Source organism: Agelaius tricolor, unplaced genomic scaffold, assembly GCF_023055355.1.
Source record: "Agelaius tricolor isolate 1412-34295 unplaced genomic scaffold, bAgeTri1.0.p SCAF_110, whole genome shotgun sequence".
Lineage (NCBI taxonomy): Eukaryota > Metazoa > Chordata > Aves > Passeriformes > Icteridae > Agelaius > Agelaius tricolor.
The window spans coordinates 306,585-324,874 of record NW_027269370.1 but is presented as its reverse complement, the minus strand read 5'-3'; the positions used below and the strand labels follow the sequence as shown (position 1 = coordinate 324,874).

The following is an 18,290-nucleotide window of genomic DNA, read 5'->3' as shown; positions in this document are numbered from 1 at the left end:
AAGGTATTTTTGGGGGATTTTGGGGGGAATTCTGGGGATTATTGGGGGATTTTGAGGGGGATTTTTCTGGGATTTTTGGGGGGGGATTTTTCTGGGATTGTTGGGGGAATTTTTTGAGGGATTTTTCGGGGATTTTTCAGGGGATTTTCTGGGATCTATGGGGGATTTTTTGGGGATTATTGGGGGGATTTTTTCTGGGATTTTGGGGAGATTTTTTTGGGATTTTTGAGGGGATTTTTTGGGGATTATTGGGGGGGATTTTTTGGGGATTATTGGGGGATATTTTTCGAATTTTTTTGGAATTTTTCTGGGATTTTTGGGTGATTTTTCTGGGATTTTTGGGTGATTTTTCAGGGATTTTTTGGGCAATTTTTGGGGATTTTTCTGGGATTTTTGGGTGATTTTTCTGGATTTTTTTTGGGATTTTTCTGGGATTTTTCTGGGATTTTTCTGGAATTTGTTTGGAATTTTTCAGGGATTTTTCTGGGATTTTTGGGGAACTTTTGGGGATTCTTAGGGGGAATTTTCTGGGGATTTTTGGGGATTTTTTGGGGATTGTTGGGGGGATTTTTTGGGGATGTTTTTGGGATTTTTGGGGTGTTTTGTGCTCACCTGAGCGGTGCCAGGTACCAGGTGAGCAGCAGCAGCGCCCCCAGACACGCCAGCTTCACTGGGGGGAGGGGCGGGGGGCCCTGGGGGGGGCAAAAAAAACGGGGGGGGGGGGGAGGGGTCAGGGGAGCAAAGGGGAGCCCAGGGAGCCTCAGGTGTAACCCAGGTGTAACCTGTGAGTATCCCAGGTGTAACCCAGGTGTAACCGAGGTGTGTCCCAGGTGTAACCTGTGAGTATCCCAGGTGTATCCCAGGTGTAACCCAGGTGTGTCCCAGGTGTAACTCAGGTGTAACTCAGGTGTATCCCTGGTGTAACCCTGGTGTAACCCGTGAGTATCTCAGGTGTATCTCAGGTGTATCTCCCCTGTCCCAGGTGTAACCCAGGTGTATCCCAGGTGTATCCCAGGTGTATCTCACCTGTCCCAGGTGTATCCCAGGTGTAACCCGTGTATATCCCAGGTGTGTCCCAGGTGTAACCCAGGTGTACCCAGGTGTGTTCCCAATGCCCCCAGGTGTATCCCATGTGTATCTCAGGTGTATCCCAGGTGTAACCCGTGTGTATCCAAGGTGTATCCCAGGTGTGTTCAGGTGTAACCCATGAGTATCCCAGGTGTATCCCAGGTGTAACCCGTGAGTATCTCAGGTGTATCTCAGGTGTATCTCCCCTGTCCCAGGTATAACCCAGGTGTAACCTGTGAGTATCCCAGGTGTATCCCAGGTGTAACCCAGGTGTATCCCAAGTGTGTTCCCAATGCCCCCAGGTGTATCTCAAGTGTATCTCAGGTGTATCCCAGGGGTGTCTTACCTATCCCAGGTGTAACCCAGGTGTAACCCAGGTGTAACCCAGGTGTATCTCACCTATCCCAGGTGTATCCCAGGTGTGTAACCCAGGTGTAACCCAGCTGTAACCCGTGCGTATCCCACATGTAACCCATGTGTAACTCAGGTGTATCCCAGGTGTGTCCTGTGTGTATCTCCCCTGTCCCAGGTGTATCCCAGGTGTCCCTCACCTGCAGTTCCTGCAGCCGCCTCCTGAGGGCGCCGTTGTCCCTGTATCTCACCTATCCCGTGTGTACCCCAGGTGTATCCCAGGTGTATCCTGTGTGTATCTCACCTGTCCCAGGTGTCTCTCACCTGCAGTTCCTGCAGTCTCCTCCTGAGGGCGCCGTTGTCCCTCCTCAGCCGCTCGTTGTCGGCCAGGGCGCGCCTCAGGCTCCTCTCCAGGTGTTCCAGGTATTCCTTGCGCCGCCGCCTGGAGGCGCTGGCGGACTCGCGGTTCTTGAGCATTCGCTGCTGCCGCCGCAGCGCCCGCACCTGCACGGGTGGGCATGGGTGGGCATGGGTGGGTGCAGGTGGGCGCAGGTGGGTGCAGGTGGGCGCAGGTGGGTGCACCCAGGTGAGGTCAGGTGGGTGCAGGAGGCACAGGAGAGGATAGGGGGGCACAGGGGGGTCCACACAGGTGAGGTCAGGTGGGTGCAGGTGGGTGCACACAGGTGAGGTCAGGTGGGTGCAGGGGGGTTCAGGTGGGTACAGGTGGGTCCACACAGGTGAGGTCAGGTGGGCACAGGTGAGATCAGGTGGGTGCAGGTGGGTGCAGGTGGGGATAAGGGGGCTCAGGTGGGTGCAGGTGGGTGCACACAGGGGGGCACAGGTGGGTGCAGGTGGGTGCACACAGGTGAGTTCAGGTAGGTTCAGATGGGTGCAGGTGCGTTCAGGTGAATCCACACAGGTGGGTGCAGGTGGGGATAGGAGGGCACAGGTGGGTGCAGGGGGGTGCACATGGGGTCAGGGGGGTCCACACAGGTGAGGTCAGGTGGGCGCAGGTGGGTGCAGGTGGGGTGAGGTTGGTTCAGGGGGGTCCACACAGGTGGGTGCAGGTGGGTGCAGGTGGGCGCAGGTGGGTGCAGGTGGGTGCACCCAGGTGAGTTCAGATGGGTGCAGGGGGCACAGGAGGGGATAGGGGGGCACAGGGGGGTCCACACAGGTGAGGTCAGGTGGGTGCAGGGGGGTTCAGGTGGGTGCAGGTGGGCACAGGTGGGTGCAGGTGGGGTGAGGTTGGTTCAGGTGGGTCCACAGGTGAGTTCAGGTGGGTGCAGGTGGGTCCACACAGGTGGGTGCAGGTGGGTTCAGATGGGTGCAGGTGGGTTCAGGTGGGTCCACACAGGTGGGTGCAGGTGGGTCCACACAGGTGGGTTCAGATGGGTTCAGATGGGTGCAGGTGGGCACAGGTGGGGTCAGGTGGGTCCACACAGGTGGGTGCAGGTGGGGATAGGAGAGCACAGGTGGGTGCACACAGGTGAGTTCAGATGGGTCCACACAGGTGGGTGCAGGTGGGTCCAGGTGGGTGCAGGTGGGTTCAGGTGGGTCCACACAGGTGGGTGCAGGTGGGCACAGGTGGGTGCAGGGGGGTGCAGGTGGGTGCACACAGGTGGGTGCAGGTGGGTTCACATGGGTGCAGGTGGGCACAGGTGGGGTCAGGTGGGTCCACACAGGTGGGCACAGGTGGGTGCACACAGGTGAGTTCAGGTGGGTGCAGGTGGGTCCAGGTGAGTTCAGGTGGGTTCAAATGGGGTCAGGTGGGCACAGGTGGGTGCACACAGGTGGGTGCAGGTGGGGTCAGGTGGGTGCAGGTGAGGTCAGGTGGGTCCAAGTGGGTCCACACAGGTGGGTTCAGGTGCGTTCAGGTGGGCGCAGGTGGGGTCAGTTGGGTGCAGGTGGGTGCAGGAGGGTTCAGGTGGGGATAAGGGGGCTCAGGTGGGTGCGGGTGGGTGCACACAGGTGAGTTCAGGTAGGTTCAGATGGGTGCAGGTGCATTCAGGTGAATCCACACAGGTGGGTGCAGGTGGGTCCACACAGGTGGCCACAAATGGGTGCAGGTGAGGTCAGGTGGGTCCACACAGGTGGGCACAGGTGGGGTCAGATGGGTGCAGGTGGGCACAGGTGGGTGCAGGTGGGTCCACACAGGTGAGTTCAGGTGGGTTCAGGTGGCCACAAATGGGCTCAGGTGGGTGCAGGTGGGGTCAGTTGGGGTCAGTTGGGTGCAGGTGGGTCCACACAGGTGAGGTCAGGTGGGTGCAGGTGGGTGCAGGTGGGTGCAGGTGGGTCCACACAGGTGGGCACAGGTGGGGTCAGATGGGTGCAGGTGGGCACAGGTGGGTGCAGGTGGGTCCACACAGGTGAGTTCAGGTGGGTTCAGGTGGCCACAAATGGGCTCAGGTGGGTGCAGGTGGGGTCAGTTGGGTGCAGGTGGGTTCAGGTGGGTACAGGTGGGGATAGGGGGGTTCAGGTGGGCACAGGTGGGTGCAGGAGGGTGCAGGTGGGGTCAGGTGGGTGCAGGAGGCACAGGTGGGTGCAGGTGGGCACAGGGGGCACAGGTGGGTGCAGGTGGGGTCAGTTCGGTGCAGGTGGGTGCAGGTGGGTCCACACAGGTGGGCACAGGTGGGCGCAGGTGGGTGCAGGTGGGGTCAGGTGGGGTGAGGTGGGTCCAGGTGGGCACAGGTGGGTTCAGGTGGGTGCAGGTGAGTCCACACAGGTGGGGTCAGGTGGGTGCAGATGGGTGCACACAGGTGAGTTCAGGTGGGTGCAGGTGGGGTCAGTTGGGTGCAGGTGGGCACAGATTTGGTCAGGGGTCACTCAGGGGTCATTCAGGGTCACTCCGGGGTCACTCAGGGGTCACTCAGGGGTCACTCAGGGGTCACTCAGGGGTCACTCACATCCGCCGTGGGCGTGGCCGTGGGCGTGGCGGGGGCGGGGCCAGGGGCGATGGTTTTGGGGGGTGCCGGGGGGGGGTGGGGCAGGCACAGGAGCCCCCCCGGGAGGAGCAGCTCGGCCGGGGAGAGCAGCAGCGTGCAGGGCACTGGAAATGCACCAAAATACCCCAAATTCAACCCAAAATCCACCCCAAAAATCCTCCCCAAAACCCCCAAAATTCCTGCTCAAAAAACCCCAAAAATTCCCGTTCAAAAAACCCCAAAAATTCCTGAAATTCCAACCCCAAAATCAACCCCAAAATGTGGGAGGAGCAGCAGCGTGCAGGGCACTGGAAATGCACCAAAATACCCCAAATTCAACCCAAAATCACCTGAAACGAACCCAAAATCAACCCCAAAACCATCCCCAAAAATCCTCCCAAAAAATCCCAAAATTCCTGCTCAAAAAACCCCAAAAATTCCCAAAAAATCCACCCCAAAATCCAACCCAAAATGTGGGAGAGCAGCAGCGTGCAGGGCACTGGAAATGCACCAAAATCACCAAAAATCAACCCAAAATCACCTGAAATCAACCCAGAATCAACCCCAAAACCATCCCCAAAAATCCTCCCAAAAAATCCCAAAATTTCTCCTTAAAAAACCCCAAAAATTCCTGAAAAATCCACCCCAAATTCACCTGAAATGAACCCAAAATCCACCCCAAAATGTGGGAGAGCAGCAGCGTGCAGGGCACTGGAAATGCACCAAAATACCCCAAATTCAACCCAAAATTAACCCCTAAATCCACCCCAAAACCATCCCAAAACCATCCCCAAAAAATCCCAAAAATTCCCGTTCAAAAAACCCCCAAAATTCCTGAAAAATCCACCCCAAAAATCACTTGAAATCAACCCAAAATCACCTGAAATCAACCCAAAATCAACCCCAAAAATCACCTGAAATCAACCCAAAATCCACCCCAAAATCGTCCCAAAAAAATCCCAGAATTCCTGCTCAGAAAACCCCAAAAATTCCTGAAATTCCAACCCCAAAATCAACCCCAAAATGTGGGAGAGCAGCAGCGTGCAGGGCACTGGAAATGCACCAAAATACCCCAAATTCAACCCAAAATCACCTGGAATCAACCCAGAATCAACCCCTAAACCATCCCCAAAAATCCTCCCAAAAAATCCCAAAATTTCTCCTTAAAAATCCACCCCAAAATCCCCTGAAATCAACCCAAAATCCACCCCAAAACCATCCCCAAAAAAACCCAAAAATTCCTGCTCAAAAAACCCCAAAAATTCCTGAAAAATCCACCCCAAAATCACCTGAAATCATCCCAAAATCGACCCCAAAATCTGGGGGAGTAGCAGTGAGCAGGGCACTGGAAATGCACCAAAATACCCCAAATTCAACCCAAAATTAACCCCTAAATCCACCCCAAAACCATCCCAAAACCATCCCCAAAAAAACCCAAAAATTCCCGTTCAAAAAACCCCAAAAATTCCTGAAAAATCCACCCCAAAATCACCTGAAATCAACCCAAAATCACCTGAAATCAACCCAAAATCAACCCCAACTGAAATCAACCCAAAATCCACCCCAAAATCGTCCCAAAAAAATCCCAAAATTCCTGCTCAGAAAACCCCAAAAATTCCTGAAATTCCAACCCCAAAATCAACCCCAAAACGTGGGAGAGCAGCAGCGTGCAGGGCACTAGAAATGCACCAAAATACCCCAAATTCAACCCAAAATCACCTGAAATCAACCCAGAATCAACCCCTAAACCATCCCCAAAAATCCTCCCAAAAAATCCCAAAATTTCTCCTTAAAAAACCCAAAAATTCCTGAAAAATCCACCCCAAAATCACCTGAAATCAACCCAAAATCCACCCCAAAATCAACCCCAAAATGTGGGAGAGCAGCAGCGTGCAGGGCACTGGAAATGCACCAAAATACCCCAAATTCAACCCAAAATCCACCCCAAAAATCCTCCCAAAAACCCCCAAAATTCCTGCTTGAAAAAAAAAAAAAATTCCCCCAAAACCCCCCCAAATCTCCCCAAAACCCTCCCCAAACTCCCCCAAATCCCCCCCAAATCTCCCCAAAATCCCCCCAAATCCGCCCCAAAACCCCTCCCAACTTTCCAAAACCCCCCGAAAAATCCTCCCAAATCACAAAAAATGCCCCCCAAAATCCCCCCTAAAATCCCCCAAAATCTCCCCAAATCCCCCGAATTTCCCCCTCTAAATCCCCCCCAAATCTCCCCAAAATCCTCCCCAAAACCCCCCAAATTCCCCCAAATCCCACCAAACTCCCCCAAACTCCCCAAATCTCCCCAAAATCCCCCCAAATCTCCCCAAAGACTCCTCCAAACTTCCCCAAATTTCCCCCAAAATCCCCTCAAAATGCCCCCCAAATCTCCCCAAAATCGCTCCCAAAACCCCAAAAATCCCCCCCAAAATCCCCAAATTTTCCCCCAAATTCCCCAAAATCCCCCCCAAATCCCCCTCAAAATCCCCTCAAAATCTCCCCCAAATTTCCCCCAAATCTCCCCAAAATTGCTCCCAAAACCCCAAAAATTCCCCCCAAAATCCCCAAATTTCCCCCAAATCCCCCCAAATCCCCCCAAACTCCCCCAAAATCCTCCCAAATCCCCCCAGATTTCCCCCATAATCCCCCCCAAATTTCCCCCAAAATCCCCAAAATCCCCCCAAATCCCCCTCAAAATCTCCCCCAAAAATCCCCCCCAAAACCCCTCCCAAAATCCCCAAAACTCCCCCAAATCCCCCCAAATTCCCCCAAAACCCCTGAAAAATCCCCCCCAAATTTCCCCCAAATCCTCCCCAAAACCCCCCAAATTCCCCCCAAATCCCCAAATTCCCCCCAAATCCCTCCCAAACTCCCCCGAAATTCCCCCCCAAAATCCCCCCCAAATCCCCCCAAATCTCCCCAAAGACTCCTCCAAACTTCCCCAAATTTCCCCCAAAATCCCCCAAATCCCCCTCAAAATCCCCTCAAAATTCCCCAAATCCCCGAAAAAATCCCCCCCCAAATCCCCCAAACCTCCCCAAAATCCCCCCAAAACCCCCAAAAATCCCCAAATCCCCCCTAAAATCCCCCCAAATCCTCCAAATTCCCCCCCAAAGCCCCCAAATTTCCCCCAAACTCCTCCCAAATCCCCCCAGATTTCCCCCACAATCCCCCCCAAATTTCCCCCAAAATCCCCAAATTTCCCCCAAATTTCCCCCAAAATCCCCAAAATTCCCCAAAATCCCCCCCATAATCTCCCAAAATCTCCCCAAATTTCCCCCAAATCCCCCCCAAAATCCCCCCCAAACTCCCCCAAGACTTCCCCAAACTCCCCAAATTTCCCCCAAATCCCCCCCTAAAACCCCCCTAAATCCCCCAAACTTCCTCGAATTCCCCTCAAAATCCCCCCAAAACCCCCAAATTTCCCCCAAAATCCCCCCAAATTTCCCCCCAAACTCCCCCAAATCCCCCTCAAAACTCCCCCAAATCCCCCCCAAAATCCCAAAATCTCCCCAAAATCGCCCCCCAAATCCCCCCAAATTTCCCCCAAATCCCCCCCAAACTCCCCCCAAAATCCCCAAAAATCCCCCCCAAACCCCCAAACTCGCCCCAAACTCCCCCAAATTCCCCAAAACCCCCCAAATTTCCCCCAAATCTCCCCAAATCCCCCCAAAATCCCCAAATCCCCCCCGTTCCCACCTGTGAGGGCCCCGTTCCCGGGGGGCTCCGCCCCGAGGGGTTTTGGGGGGCCCGGGGGGGGGCGGGGCTGGATCGGGGCCGCCCGGAGCCGCTGGGGGGGGGAGGGGCCCTGGGCCCGGAGCGCCCCTGGGGGAAAATTGGGGAAATTTGGGGAATTTTGGGGATTTTGGGGGGAAATTTGGGGATTTGGGGGATTTTAGGGGGAGATTTGGGGATTTTGGGGGGAAATTTGGGGATTTTGGGGGGGATTTGGGGATTTTGGGGGGGAAATTTGGGGATTTTGGGGGGAAATTTGGGGATTTCAGGGGGAAATTTGGGGATTTTGGGGGGAAATTTGGGAGGTTTGGGGGGGATTTGGGAGGGTCCCGGGGGGATTTGGGGAGGTTTGGGGGGGATTTGGGGGGAAAATTTGGGGATTTTGGGGGGATTTGGGGGGGATTTTGGGGGAAATTTGGGGTGGATTTTTCAGGGGTTTTGGGGATTTTGGGGGGTCCTGGGGAGGTTTGGGGGATTTTGGGGGGGATTTGGGGGGGGCGTTGAGGGATTTTGGGGGGGATTTGGGGGGGATTTTGGGGGGGTTTGGGGAAAATTTGGGGGAAATTTGGGGGATTTGGGGGCTGTGGGGGGGAAATTTCAGGGATTTTGGGGGGAATTTTAGGGGGAAATTTGGGGATTTTGGAGGATTTGGGGGGGAAATTTGGGGGATTTGGGGATTTTAGGGGGAAATTTGGGGATTTTGGGGGGGAAATTTGGGGATTTTGGGGGGGGTTTGGGGTCGAATTTGGGGATTTTGGGGGGGTTTGGGGGGAAATTTGGGGATTTTGGGGGGGGTTTGGGGGTGAATTTGGGGAAGTTTGGGGGGACTTTTGGGGGGATTTGGGGATTGTGGGGGGGAATTGGGGGAGATTTGGGGGATTTTGGGGGGGATTTTGGGGGAGATTTGGGGGATTTTGGGGGATTTGTGGGAGATTTGGGGGGATTTTGGGGGGGATTGGGGGGGGATTTGGGGGGGATTTTGGGGAGGTTTGAGGGGGATTTTGGGGGAGATTTTGGGGATTTTGGGGGGGAATTTTGGGGGGATTTTTCAGGGGTTTTGGGGATTTTGGGGTGTCTGGGGGATTTTGGGGTGTCCTGGGAGGTTTGGGGGGATTTGGGGGGAACTTGGGGGATTTTGGGGGGGGATTTTAGGGGAGATTTCGGGGGGATTTGGGGGGGATTTGGGGGATTTTGGGGGGGTTTGGAGGGAATTTTGGGGGATTTGGGGAGGGATTTTAGGGGAGATTTGGGGGGGATTTGGGGGCATTTTGGGGGGGTTTGGGGGAGATTTGGGGTTGATTTGGGGGATTTTGGGGGTCCTGGGGAGGTTTGGGGGGAATTTTGGGGCAGATTTGGGGGGAATTTTGGGGGATTTGGGGGATTTTGGGGGGATTTGGGCATTTTGGGGGAAATTTTGGGGATTTTGGGGGAGATTTAGGGGGGATTTTCTTGGGATTTGGGGGAGATTTTGGGGGGCGATTTGGGGGGGATTTGGGGGGAAATTTCGGGGATTTTGGGGGGATTTGGGGGAATTTGGGGAGGGATTTTGGGGGGGTTGGGGGATTTGGGGAAATTTGGGGGAGATTTGGGGGATTTTGGGGGAATTTTGGGGGGGGATTTGAGGGAGATTTGGGGAATTTTGGGGGAGATTTGAAGGGATTTTGGGGGGGGATTTTGGGGGGGATTTGGGGGGGGATTTGGGAGATTTTGGGGAGTTTGGGGGATTTTAGGGGGGAATTTGGGCGATTTTGGGGATTTTGGGGGATTTTAGGGGGGAATTTGGGCGATTTTGGGGATTTTGGGGGATCCTGGGGAGGTTAGGGGGGAATTTGGGGGAGATTTGGGGGATTTTGGGGGGGAATTTGGGGGGAAATTTCAGGGATTTTGGGGGGAATTTGGGGGGAAATTTGGGGGGAACTTTGGGGAATTTGGGCGGAGATTTGAGGGGGAATTTGGGGGGATTTGGGGGGAATTTGGGGGGTCCTGGGGAGATCTGGGGGGGATTTTGGGGTCCAGGGGAGGTTTGGGGGATTTTGGGGGGAATTTTGGGGGGATTTGAGGAGGTTTGGGGGCAGTTTTTGGGTGGATTTTGGGATTTTTTGGGGTTTTTTGGAGCCCTCCCCATCCCAAATTCCCAAACTCACCTGGGGGGTCCTGGGGGGGCTCCGGCTTCACCCCCATTTTGGGGGGGCTGGGGGCCTGTGGGGACAGAGCTGAGCGGGATTTGGGGTTTTTGGGGCATTTTGGGGCCATTTTGGGGCATTTTGGGGTTTTTGGGGGGTTTGGGGTTTTTTGGGCGGATTTTAAGGCGATTTTGGGAGAATTTTGAGGGATTTTTTGGGCTTTTTTTGGGTTTTTTTCAGATTTTTGGGAGGGATTTTGCAGAGATTTTTGAGACATTTTTTGGGGGTTTTTAGGAGTTTTAGGGGAGATTTTGGGGGGAATTTTAGGGGTATTTGGGGGGGATTTTTGGGGGCATTTTTGGGGATTTTGGCGGGACTTTTAGGAGGGTTTTTGGGGGGATTTTTAGGAGGGTTTTTGGGGGGATTTTTGAGACATTTTTTGGGGTTTTTTAGGAGTTTTAAGGGAGATTTTTGGGGGAAATTTGGGGGAATTTTAGGAGGATTTTTGGGAGGATTTAAAGGAGGGATTTTGGGGGGATTTTTGGGGTTTTTGGAGGGATTTTTGGGAGGGATATTTGGTGATTTTGGGGGGATTTTTGAGGCAGTTTTTTGGGGATTTTTAGGAATTTTAGGGAAAATTTTTCAGGGAATTTTAGGGGGATTTTGAGAAGGTTTTTTACGGTTTTTTAAGGAGGATTTTTGGGGGATTTTGGAGAGATTTTGTGGATTTTTTTGGTTTTTTGAAGGATTTTTTAAGGTATTTTGGGGGGATTTTTTGGGGGATTTTTCTGGGATTTTTGGGGAGATTTTTTGGGGATTTTTCTGGGATTTTTGGGAGATTTTTCTGGGATTTTTTGGGGGATTTTTGGGGGATTTTTGAGAAGATTTTTTAGAGTTTTTTAAGGAGGATTTTTGGCGGATTTTGGAGAAATTTTGGGGGAATTTTTGGGGACTTTGGGGGGGATTTTGGAGAAGGTTTTTTAGAGTTTTTTAAGGAGGATTTTTGGGGGATTTTAGAGAGATTTTGTGGATTTTTTTTTTTGTTTTTTGAAAGAGTTTTTAAGGCATTTGGGGGGGATTTTCTGGGGGATTTTTCTGGGTTTTTTTCTGGGATTTTTGGGGGGATTTTTTGGGGGATTTTGGGGGGATTTTTGAGAATTTTTTTAGGGTTTTTGAAGGAGGATTTTTGGCGGATTTTGGAGAAATTTTAGGGGGATTTGTGGGGATATTTTTGGTTTTTTGAAGGATTTCTTGGGGGATTTTTCTGGGATTTTTCTGGGATTTTTGGAGGATTTTTGAGAAGGTTTTTTAGGGTTTTTTAAGGAGGATTTTTGGTGGATTTTGGAGAAATTTTGGGAGGAATTTTTGGGGATTTTGAGGGCAATTTTTGAAGGGATTTTGGGGTATTTTTGGGGTATTTTTTTGGGATTTTGGGGGGATTTCTGAGAAGGTTTTTTGGAGTTTTTTGGGAGGATTTTTGGGGGAATTTTTGGGGATTTTGAGGGGAGTTTTTGAAGGGATTTTGGGGTATTTTTGGGGGGTCTCATACCCAAATTTGGGGCTCGGAGGCGCAGGAGGAGTCGGAGCTCAGGGATGAGGTCGGGGAGCCCGGCTCAGATTTCACCTGCAGATCTTTAATGGGGGGAAGGAGGAATTTTGGGGGCGTTTTGGGGGGTTTTGGGTCACCCCTCCCATTCCAATGTCCCAAATCCTTCTCCACATGTCCCAAAAATTCCCAAATAAGCCCCAAAATCTCCTCAAATCCCCACTGAACACCCAAAAAGTTCCTCCTAAAATCCCCCAGGACCCCCAAATTCCCTACCCTAACCCCCCAAAATTTCCCCTTAAAACGCCCAAAATTTCCCCTTAAAACCCCCAAATTTATCCCAAATCCCCCCCAGTCCCCAAAATCCCTCCTGAACTCCCCCAGGATCACCCAGGACTCCTCTAAACCCCCCCCAAAATTCCCCAAATTCTCCCCAAATCCCCCAAGGACCCCCCTAAATCCCCTCTAAACGCCCCAAATTGCCCCAAACCCCCCAAAATTGCCCCAAAATCGCCCAAATCTCACCTGGGCAGGGCAGGGGGGGCTCCTGGTGCCAGGGGGGGTCGGGGGGGCTGGCGCCGCCCCCCGCATCCAAGGCGCAGCCGAACTGGGGGGGAGGGACCACGTTTGGGACCGCCCAAAGTGGGCGTGGTCATATCAAACCACGCCCCCAAACAGGCGTGGTTTGAATAAAATGGGCGGAGCTTACCATAGGGTCGGGGTCCAAGGAGGGGAAGAGGTGGGCGGGGTCCAGGCGGTCGTCGAGGCAACTGTAGAGAGCGTCATCTGCATAAAAGGGGGCGTGGTTAGCGAAACCACGCCCAGCCCATCGTAGCCCCGCCCATTTTGTTGCATTTAAGAACCACACCCATCAAATAGCCACGCCCCCTCCATCAGGCAATGCCATTATAAACCCCGCCCACAAAACCACGCCCACACAAGCCGCGCCCCCGAGTTGATTTGTTTATAGTAACCACGCCCCCTTCCGCAAGCCACGCCCCCTTTCCCCACACGAATCCTCCCCCATTCGCTACCCCTGCCCGCCCTCCCTCACCCCTCGGACCCGTCCCCAGGCCGGGCCCTCACCCCAATCCTCGGCCCCCAGCAAATTATCGGCCGGGAACCGCCCCGGGTCCAGCTGCACCAGCAGCTCCGGCGCCAGCGCCGCCGCCGCCATCTTCCCCCCCTCACGCCGCTTAGCCACGCCCCTCCTGGCCGCCAGCCAATCGGCGTTCGCTCAGCTTGCCCCTCCGACCAATAGCAGCGCGGAGAATTCCCGCCCGCCTCTTGGCGCATGCGCGGTGCGGCGCTTCCGGGCTCCCTCAGGGCTCCCTCAGGGTTTTAAAGGGGAAGCGGCGGCGGGGACCGGCCCGGGGAGGCGGCACCGGCGCCAATTCCGGTACCGGAGCGGAGAACCGGGAGCCGCGAGCCGGTAGGAGACGGTCCCGGGCTCGGTGAGAGGGAAAAGGGCGAGGGGGGTTCCCATGGAAACGGCGCGGCGGCGCGGCAGGGCCTGGCGGGAGAGAAAGCGGAAGTGACGTCACGGCAAGGGGAAGTCGGGGGGGTTCTGGTTCTGCTTCCTCCGCGTAAATCGCGGTCAGGCCGCGCCCCCTGATGGTTGGCCACGCCCTCTGATAAATGATCACGCCCCCTGAGTGCTGGTCACGCCCCTCTGATGAGGCCACGCCTCTTTGTTATCAGGAGCATTTCAATTGGTCAAGGGGAGATGGAAGGGGCAGCGTCGGCCAATGAGGGAGCGGCGTTTCCTGAGGGAGCCCATGGGAGCAAAGACGCCGTGGAAGCGGCGGCCAATCAGCATCCAGATGAGGGATTAGCAGCGGCCAATGAGGATGCTCCGCTGCAGGGATTGGCCAATGAGAGGAAGGGGAGCTGCAGCTCAGCCAATCAGGACGCAGATACACGGGAGATGACCAATAACAGCAAGGAGCTACCGGCAGCCAATGAGGACACAGCGTGCAAAGCCTCGACCAATGAGCTCACAGCACACAAAGCTTCAACCAATCAGACCTCAGGACACAAATCTCCAGCCAATCAGGACACAGCGAGGCCATCCACCAATCAGGACAAAGCGCCACAGCTCATGACCAATCAGAACGCATCAAACAAACCCAACGAGCGCCAAGCCCCGCCCCTCCATGATCCCACCAATGGCCTCACGCCTTTGGCGGCCGCAGCCAATCAGGCGCGGGACCCCTGGGATTGGTCGCTGGAGGAGGCGTGGCTTAGAGCACCAGATGAGGAGGGGCTGGCGGCGTGGGGGGCGGAGCTTGAGAGCTGGGAGGCGGAGCCTGATGATGAGGAGGAGGAGCTTGATGACTGGGAGGTGGATCCTACTGGCCAAGGGGTGGAGCTTGAGCACTCTAAAGTCTGGGGGGTGGGGCTTAAAGCCCAGGGGGCGGAGCTTGGGAACTGTGGAACAGATCCTAAGGGCCAAGGGGTGGAGCTGAAACCACAGGGGGTGGGGCTGAAAGGCCAGGGGGAGGAGCTTAAAGGCCACGAGGCGGAGCTTGGGAACTGTGGGGCAGATTTTAAGAGCCAAGGGGTGGAGCTTAAACTGCATGGGGTGGAGGTTAAAGGCCAGGGGGTGGAGCTTAAAGGCCGAGGGGCGGAGCTTGTGAACAGTGGGGCAGATCCTAAGAGCCAAGGGGTGGAGCTTAAAGGCCAGGGGGTGGTTCTTGAGCACAGTGGGGCAGACCCAACCACCCAGGGGGCGGAGCTTGATGCCGAGCGGTCGTGCCCAGCCCTCCCCGAGCCCGGCCATTGGCTGCCCAGCCCGGATGGGGAGTGGTCCAAACTGATTGTCCGGCTTGGGCGCGGCCTTGCCCGGCCCGGCCCGGGCTCCCTGTGCCGCGTCCGTCTGTCCGTCCCTGGCTCTGTCCGCTCCCCCTGGGCCCCTCCGCCCGTGTCCGGCCGCTGGCAGAGCGTCCGGCTGGGCTCTGCCGAGGGCCCGTGGTCATCGCTGCTGGACGCCGCCCTGGAGACCATGGCCAGGGCCGAGCTGGCCTGGCTGCGGCCTGTGGGAGCGGCGGCCGCCATCGCCCTCAGCGTCCGGCTGGGCCGCTTCACCCCGGCTCCGCCCTTCTGGGCCGTCCCTCCGTCCGTCCGCTGGCGCCCGGTGGCCGCCTCGGGCCGCGCCCGCGCCGCCGAGCTGCTGAGGGCCGGCCGGGCGGAGGCGGCCGCGCGCGCCCTGCGCCGGGCCCTGCGCGCGGCCGTGGCGGCCGCGGGGCCTCCTCCTCTCCCCCCGGCGCTCGGCGAGGTCAAGGCCGAGCTCCACGCCGGGCTGGCCGAGGTGCAGCTGCGGCTGGGCCAGGCCGCGGCCGCCGCCGGCAACGCGGGCAAGGCCCTGGAGCTGCGCCCAAATCACCTGGGCGCCAGGTACGCCAGGGGCGTGGCCAGGGCCGCCATGATGGACCTGGAGGCGGCCAGGGAGGATCTGGTGGCCGTGCTCAGGGCCAGGCCCGGGCACGCCGGGGCCAGCCGGGAGCTGGGCCGGGTCAGGGACAAGGCCAGGCAGAGGGACACGCAGCTGGCGACACGGCTGGGCAAGATGTTTGCCTAATTAGTGAAAATTAGCGATAATTAGTGCTCATTCGCCGATTTTTAGGGGTAAATATGGGGGAATTAGGGGGTAATTAGCGCTCATTCACCGGTTGTTAGGGGTAAAAACTAAGTTGTTAGGGGAAATTAGTAGGTAATTAGCGCTAATTAGGCTCATTATGGTGCTGATTAGTGGTTAAGTGGCGCTAATTAGCAGTTATGATGGGCTAATTAGCGCTAATTTAGCAAGCATGTTCCCTCAGCACATGCGCAGCTGGGGGTCCTTCGCCATAGTCAGGCCCCAGAGCCTAAATCACCCCAAAATTACACCCAATTACCCCATAATAACCACTAATTACCCCCAAATGTCTCCCTAATTACCCCCAAATTGCCACCAAGTTACTCACTAATTACTCCTTCCCAATTACTCCTTACCAATTACTCATTTCTAATTAGGCGGCCATCTTGTCCGGCCTGGTGGCCCGGCCATTTTCCCTCTCCCTCTGACCCTAAATCCCCCACAGTTCCCTCCAAATTAACGCTAATTAACGCCTCCAAGACGCCCATTAATTAGCAAGGAGTACTTAGTGGCTAACTTGGTGGCGATTTGGAGCCAATTACAGGAGCGAATTGGGGGTAATTAGCGCGTAATTAGTGCGCAATCAGGGCCGCCATGATGGACCTGGAGGCGGCCAGGGAGGATCTGGTGGCCGTGCTCAGGGCCAGGCCCGGGCACGCCGGGGCCAGCCGGGAGCTGGGCCGGGTCAGGGACAAGGCCAGGCAGAGGGACACGCAGCTGGCCACCCGGCTGGGCAAGATGTTCGCCTAATTAGCGATAATTAGCGGTGATTAGTGCTCATTCGCTGGTTATTAGGGTAAATATGGGGGAATGAGTGGGTAATTAGCGCTAATTAGGCTCCTTTAGTGCTGATTAGTGGGTAATTAGCACTAATTAGTGTGTAATTGGCACTTATTAGGTGCTAATTAGCGCTAATTAGGCGTTAATTAGCGTTAATGTGTAGGCAACTATAGGGGATTTAGGGTCAGAGGGAGAGGGAAAATGGCCGGGCCACCAGGCTGGACAAGATGGCTGCTTAATTAGTAAGGAGTATTTTGTAAGGACTAATTAGTAAGGAGAAATTTGAGGGGAATAAGGGAGAAATTAGTGCTAATAATTAATTAGCACTAATTAGCAGCAATTATGGGGTAATTGGGTGTAATTTTGGGGTGATTTGGAGGGATTTTGACTCCGGGGACTGACTATGGTGAGGGGGACACAGCAGGCCACGGGAACATGTTCAGTTAATTAGCGCTAATTAGGGGTGATTAGGGGGTAATTAGGCAGTACATTGGTGGCAATTTGGGGGTAATTAGCACTAATTAGTGTGTAATTGGCACTTATTAGGAGTTATTAGCTGCTAATTAGCACTCATTCGCCGCTTATTGGGGTAAATATGGCAGAATTAGGCAGTAATTAGCACTCGCTCGTGGTTGTTAGGGATAAATAGGGGGAAATTAGTGGGTAATTAGCACTAATTAGGCTCATTATGATGCTGATTAGTGGTTAAGTGGCGCTAATTAGCAGTTATTATGGGCTAATTAGCGCTAATTTAGCAAGCATGTTCCCTCAGCACATGCGCAGCTGGGGGTCCTTCGCCACAGTCAGGCCCCAGAGCCCAAATCACCCCAAAATTACACCCATAATTACCACTAATTAGTGCTAATTACCCTGAAATTAATTAGTGTGTAATTTGCACTCATTAGGAGTTATTAGGTGCTAATTAGCGCTAATTAGGCGTTAATTTTGTGGCAATTTGGGGCTATTTAGAGGGATGCACAATTGGCCTCTAGGCTTGACAAGATGTCTGCATAATTAGCAGTAATTAGGAGTAATTGGGGTGTAATTAGGGGGTAATTTGGTGGTAATGAGGGGGTAATTAGGGGTGTAATTTGGGGATAATTAGGGAACAATTTGGGGGTGATTTCGGGGTAATTTGAGGGTATTTAGGGTTAGGGGTGTGGCCAGGGAGAGGGACGGGCACCTGGGGAAAATAGACTTTTAATTAGCGCTAATTAGGGGATAATTTATGGGTAATTTGGGGATAATTTATGGGTAATTAAGGGAGTAAATTTGGGGTAATTTTGGGGTAATTTGGGGCTTTTTAGGGTCCGGGACACGGCAATGGAGAGGGACAAAGAGCTGGGCAGCAGGCTGGGTAAAATGTTTGCTTAATTAGTGCTAATTAGGGGGTAATTAGGGGATAATTTCGTTGTACTTAGGGGAAAATTTGGGAGTAATTAGGAGGCTAATTTGCGAGTAATTGAGAGCAATTAGGGAACAATTAGGGGGTAATTTGGGGTGATTTTGGGGACAATTTGGGTGAATTAGGGAGTAATTAGGAGCAATTAGGGAGTAATTAGGGGTAAATTGGCGGTAATTGGGCAGGTAATTAAGTGGTAATTGGGGGATAAATAGGGAGTAATTTGCGGGAAATTAGGGAGCAATTTGGGAGTAATTAGGGAGCAATTAGGGAGCAATTTGGGGGTAATTAGTGGGTAATTAGAGGCAAATGGCGGCCAGGGACAGGGACACCAGGCTGTTTGCCTAATTAGCGCTAATTAAGGCTATTTAGCCCTAATTAGGGGGTGACCAGGGTTAATTAGTGACACGGAGTAATTGATATCGCTGTGGGACGGGTGTGGTTCAGGCATGGGCTCATTAACGAGCTGCTAATTGTGCATGTATATAATAAAGTGTGTTAATTGCGTTAATTATGGTAATTATGAACCTGTGGGGGTGTGCTGACTTGTTGATTAATGATGTTTGTTAATGAGGCTTTAATGAGAGCGGCTTCATCAAGGGGTTGGGAGTAGATCTGTGTATGGGCAGAGCTAATTAGGCTAATTAGCATAAATAATCAATGCTAATTTATGATAATTAACCCCTAGTCCATATTTCTTTTGATGGAAGCTCCATCCCCAATTAATAAACCC

General features: G+C 54.0%; 2 protein-coding genes and 1 long non-coding RNA gene across 6 annotated transcripts; 2 read left to right on the top strand and 1 right to left on the bottom strand.

Annotated features, from left to right (window-relative positions):
- Nucleotides 1–589: 589 nt before the first annotated feature.
- On the bottom strand, nucleotides 590–13,047 carry LOC139586270 (cyclic AMP-dependent transcription factor ATF-6 beta-like). Of its 4 annotated transcripts, none has more exons than XR_011677661.1 (9): nucleotides 12,825–13,047; nucleotides 12,448–12,524; nucleotides 12,264–12,345; nucleotides 11,742–11,824; nucleotides 10,214–10,268; nucleotides 8,034–8,159; nucleotides 4,323–4,465; nucleotides 1,620–1,923; nucleotides 590–692 (listed from the first exon to the last, which is right to left on the bottom strand). XR_011677661.1 is itself a non-coding variant. In XM_071419553.1 (9 exons), exons 1-9 carry the CDS (start codon nucleotides 12,913–12,915, stop codon nucleotides 609–611), a joined length of 921 nt encoding a protein of 306 aa, XP_071275654.1. In that variant the 5' UTR covers nucleotides 12,916–13,047; the 3' UTR covers nucleotides 594–608. The 4 variants fall into 4 exon arrangements, 3 of the variants coding, with proteins under 3 accessions (XP_071275654.1, XP_071275653.1, XP_071275655.1); XM_071419553.1 differs by having other exon boundaries at nucleotides 594–692; nucleotides 1,744–1,923; XM_071419552.1 differs by lacking the exon at nucleotides 590–692 and adding an exon at nucleotides 1,449–1,619 and having other exon boundaries at nucleotides 1,744–1,923.
- On the top strand, nucleotides 708–1,392 carry LOC139586273 (uncharacterized). The gene is made up of 4 exons (XR_011677662.1): nucleotides 708–876; nucleotides 1,016–1,154; nucleotides 1,188–1,252; nucleotides 1,295–1,392. It is a non-coding gene; the product is annotated as an uncharacterized lncRNA (long non-coding RNA).
- FKBPL (FKBP prolyl isomerase like) lies at nucleotides 13,037–18,068 on the top strand. The gene is made up of 3 exons (XM_071419551.1): nucleotides 13,037–13,170; nucleotides 13,440–16,836; nucleotides 17,040–18,068. Exon 2 carries the CDS (start codon nucleotides 13,465–13,467, stop codon nucleotides 15,316–15,318), a length of 1,854 nt encoding a protein of 617 aa, XP_071275652.1. The 5' UTR covers nucleotides 13,037–13,170; nucleotides 13,440–13,464; the 3' UTR covers nucleotides 15,319–16,836; nucleotides 17,040–18,068.
- The last annotated feature ends 222 nt before the right edge of the window (nucleotides 18,069–18,290 follow it).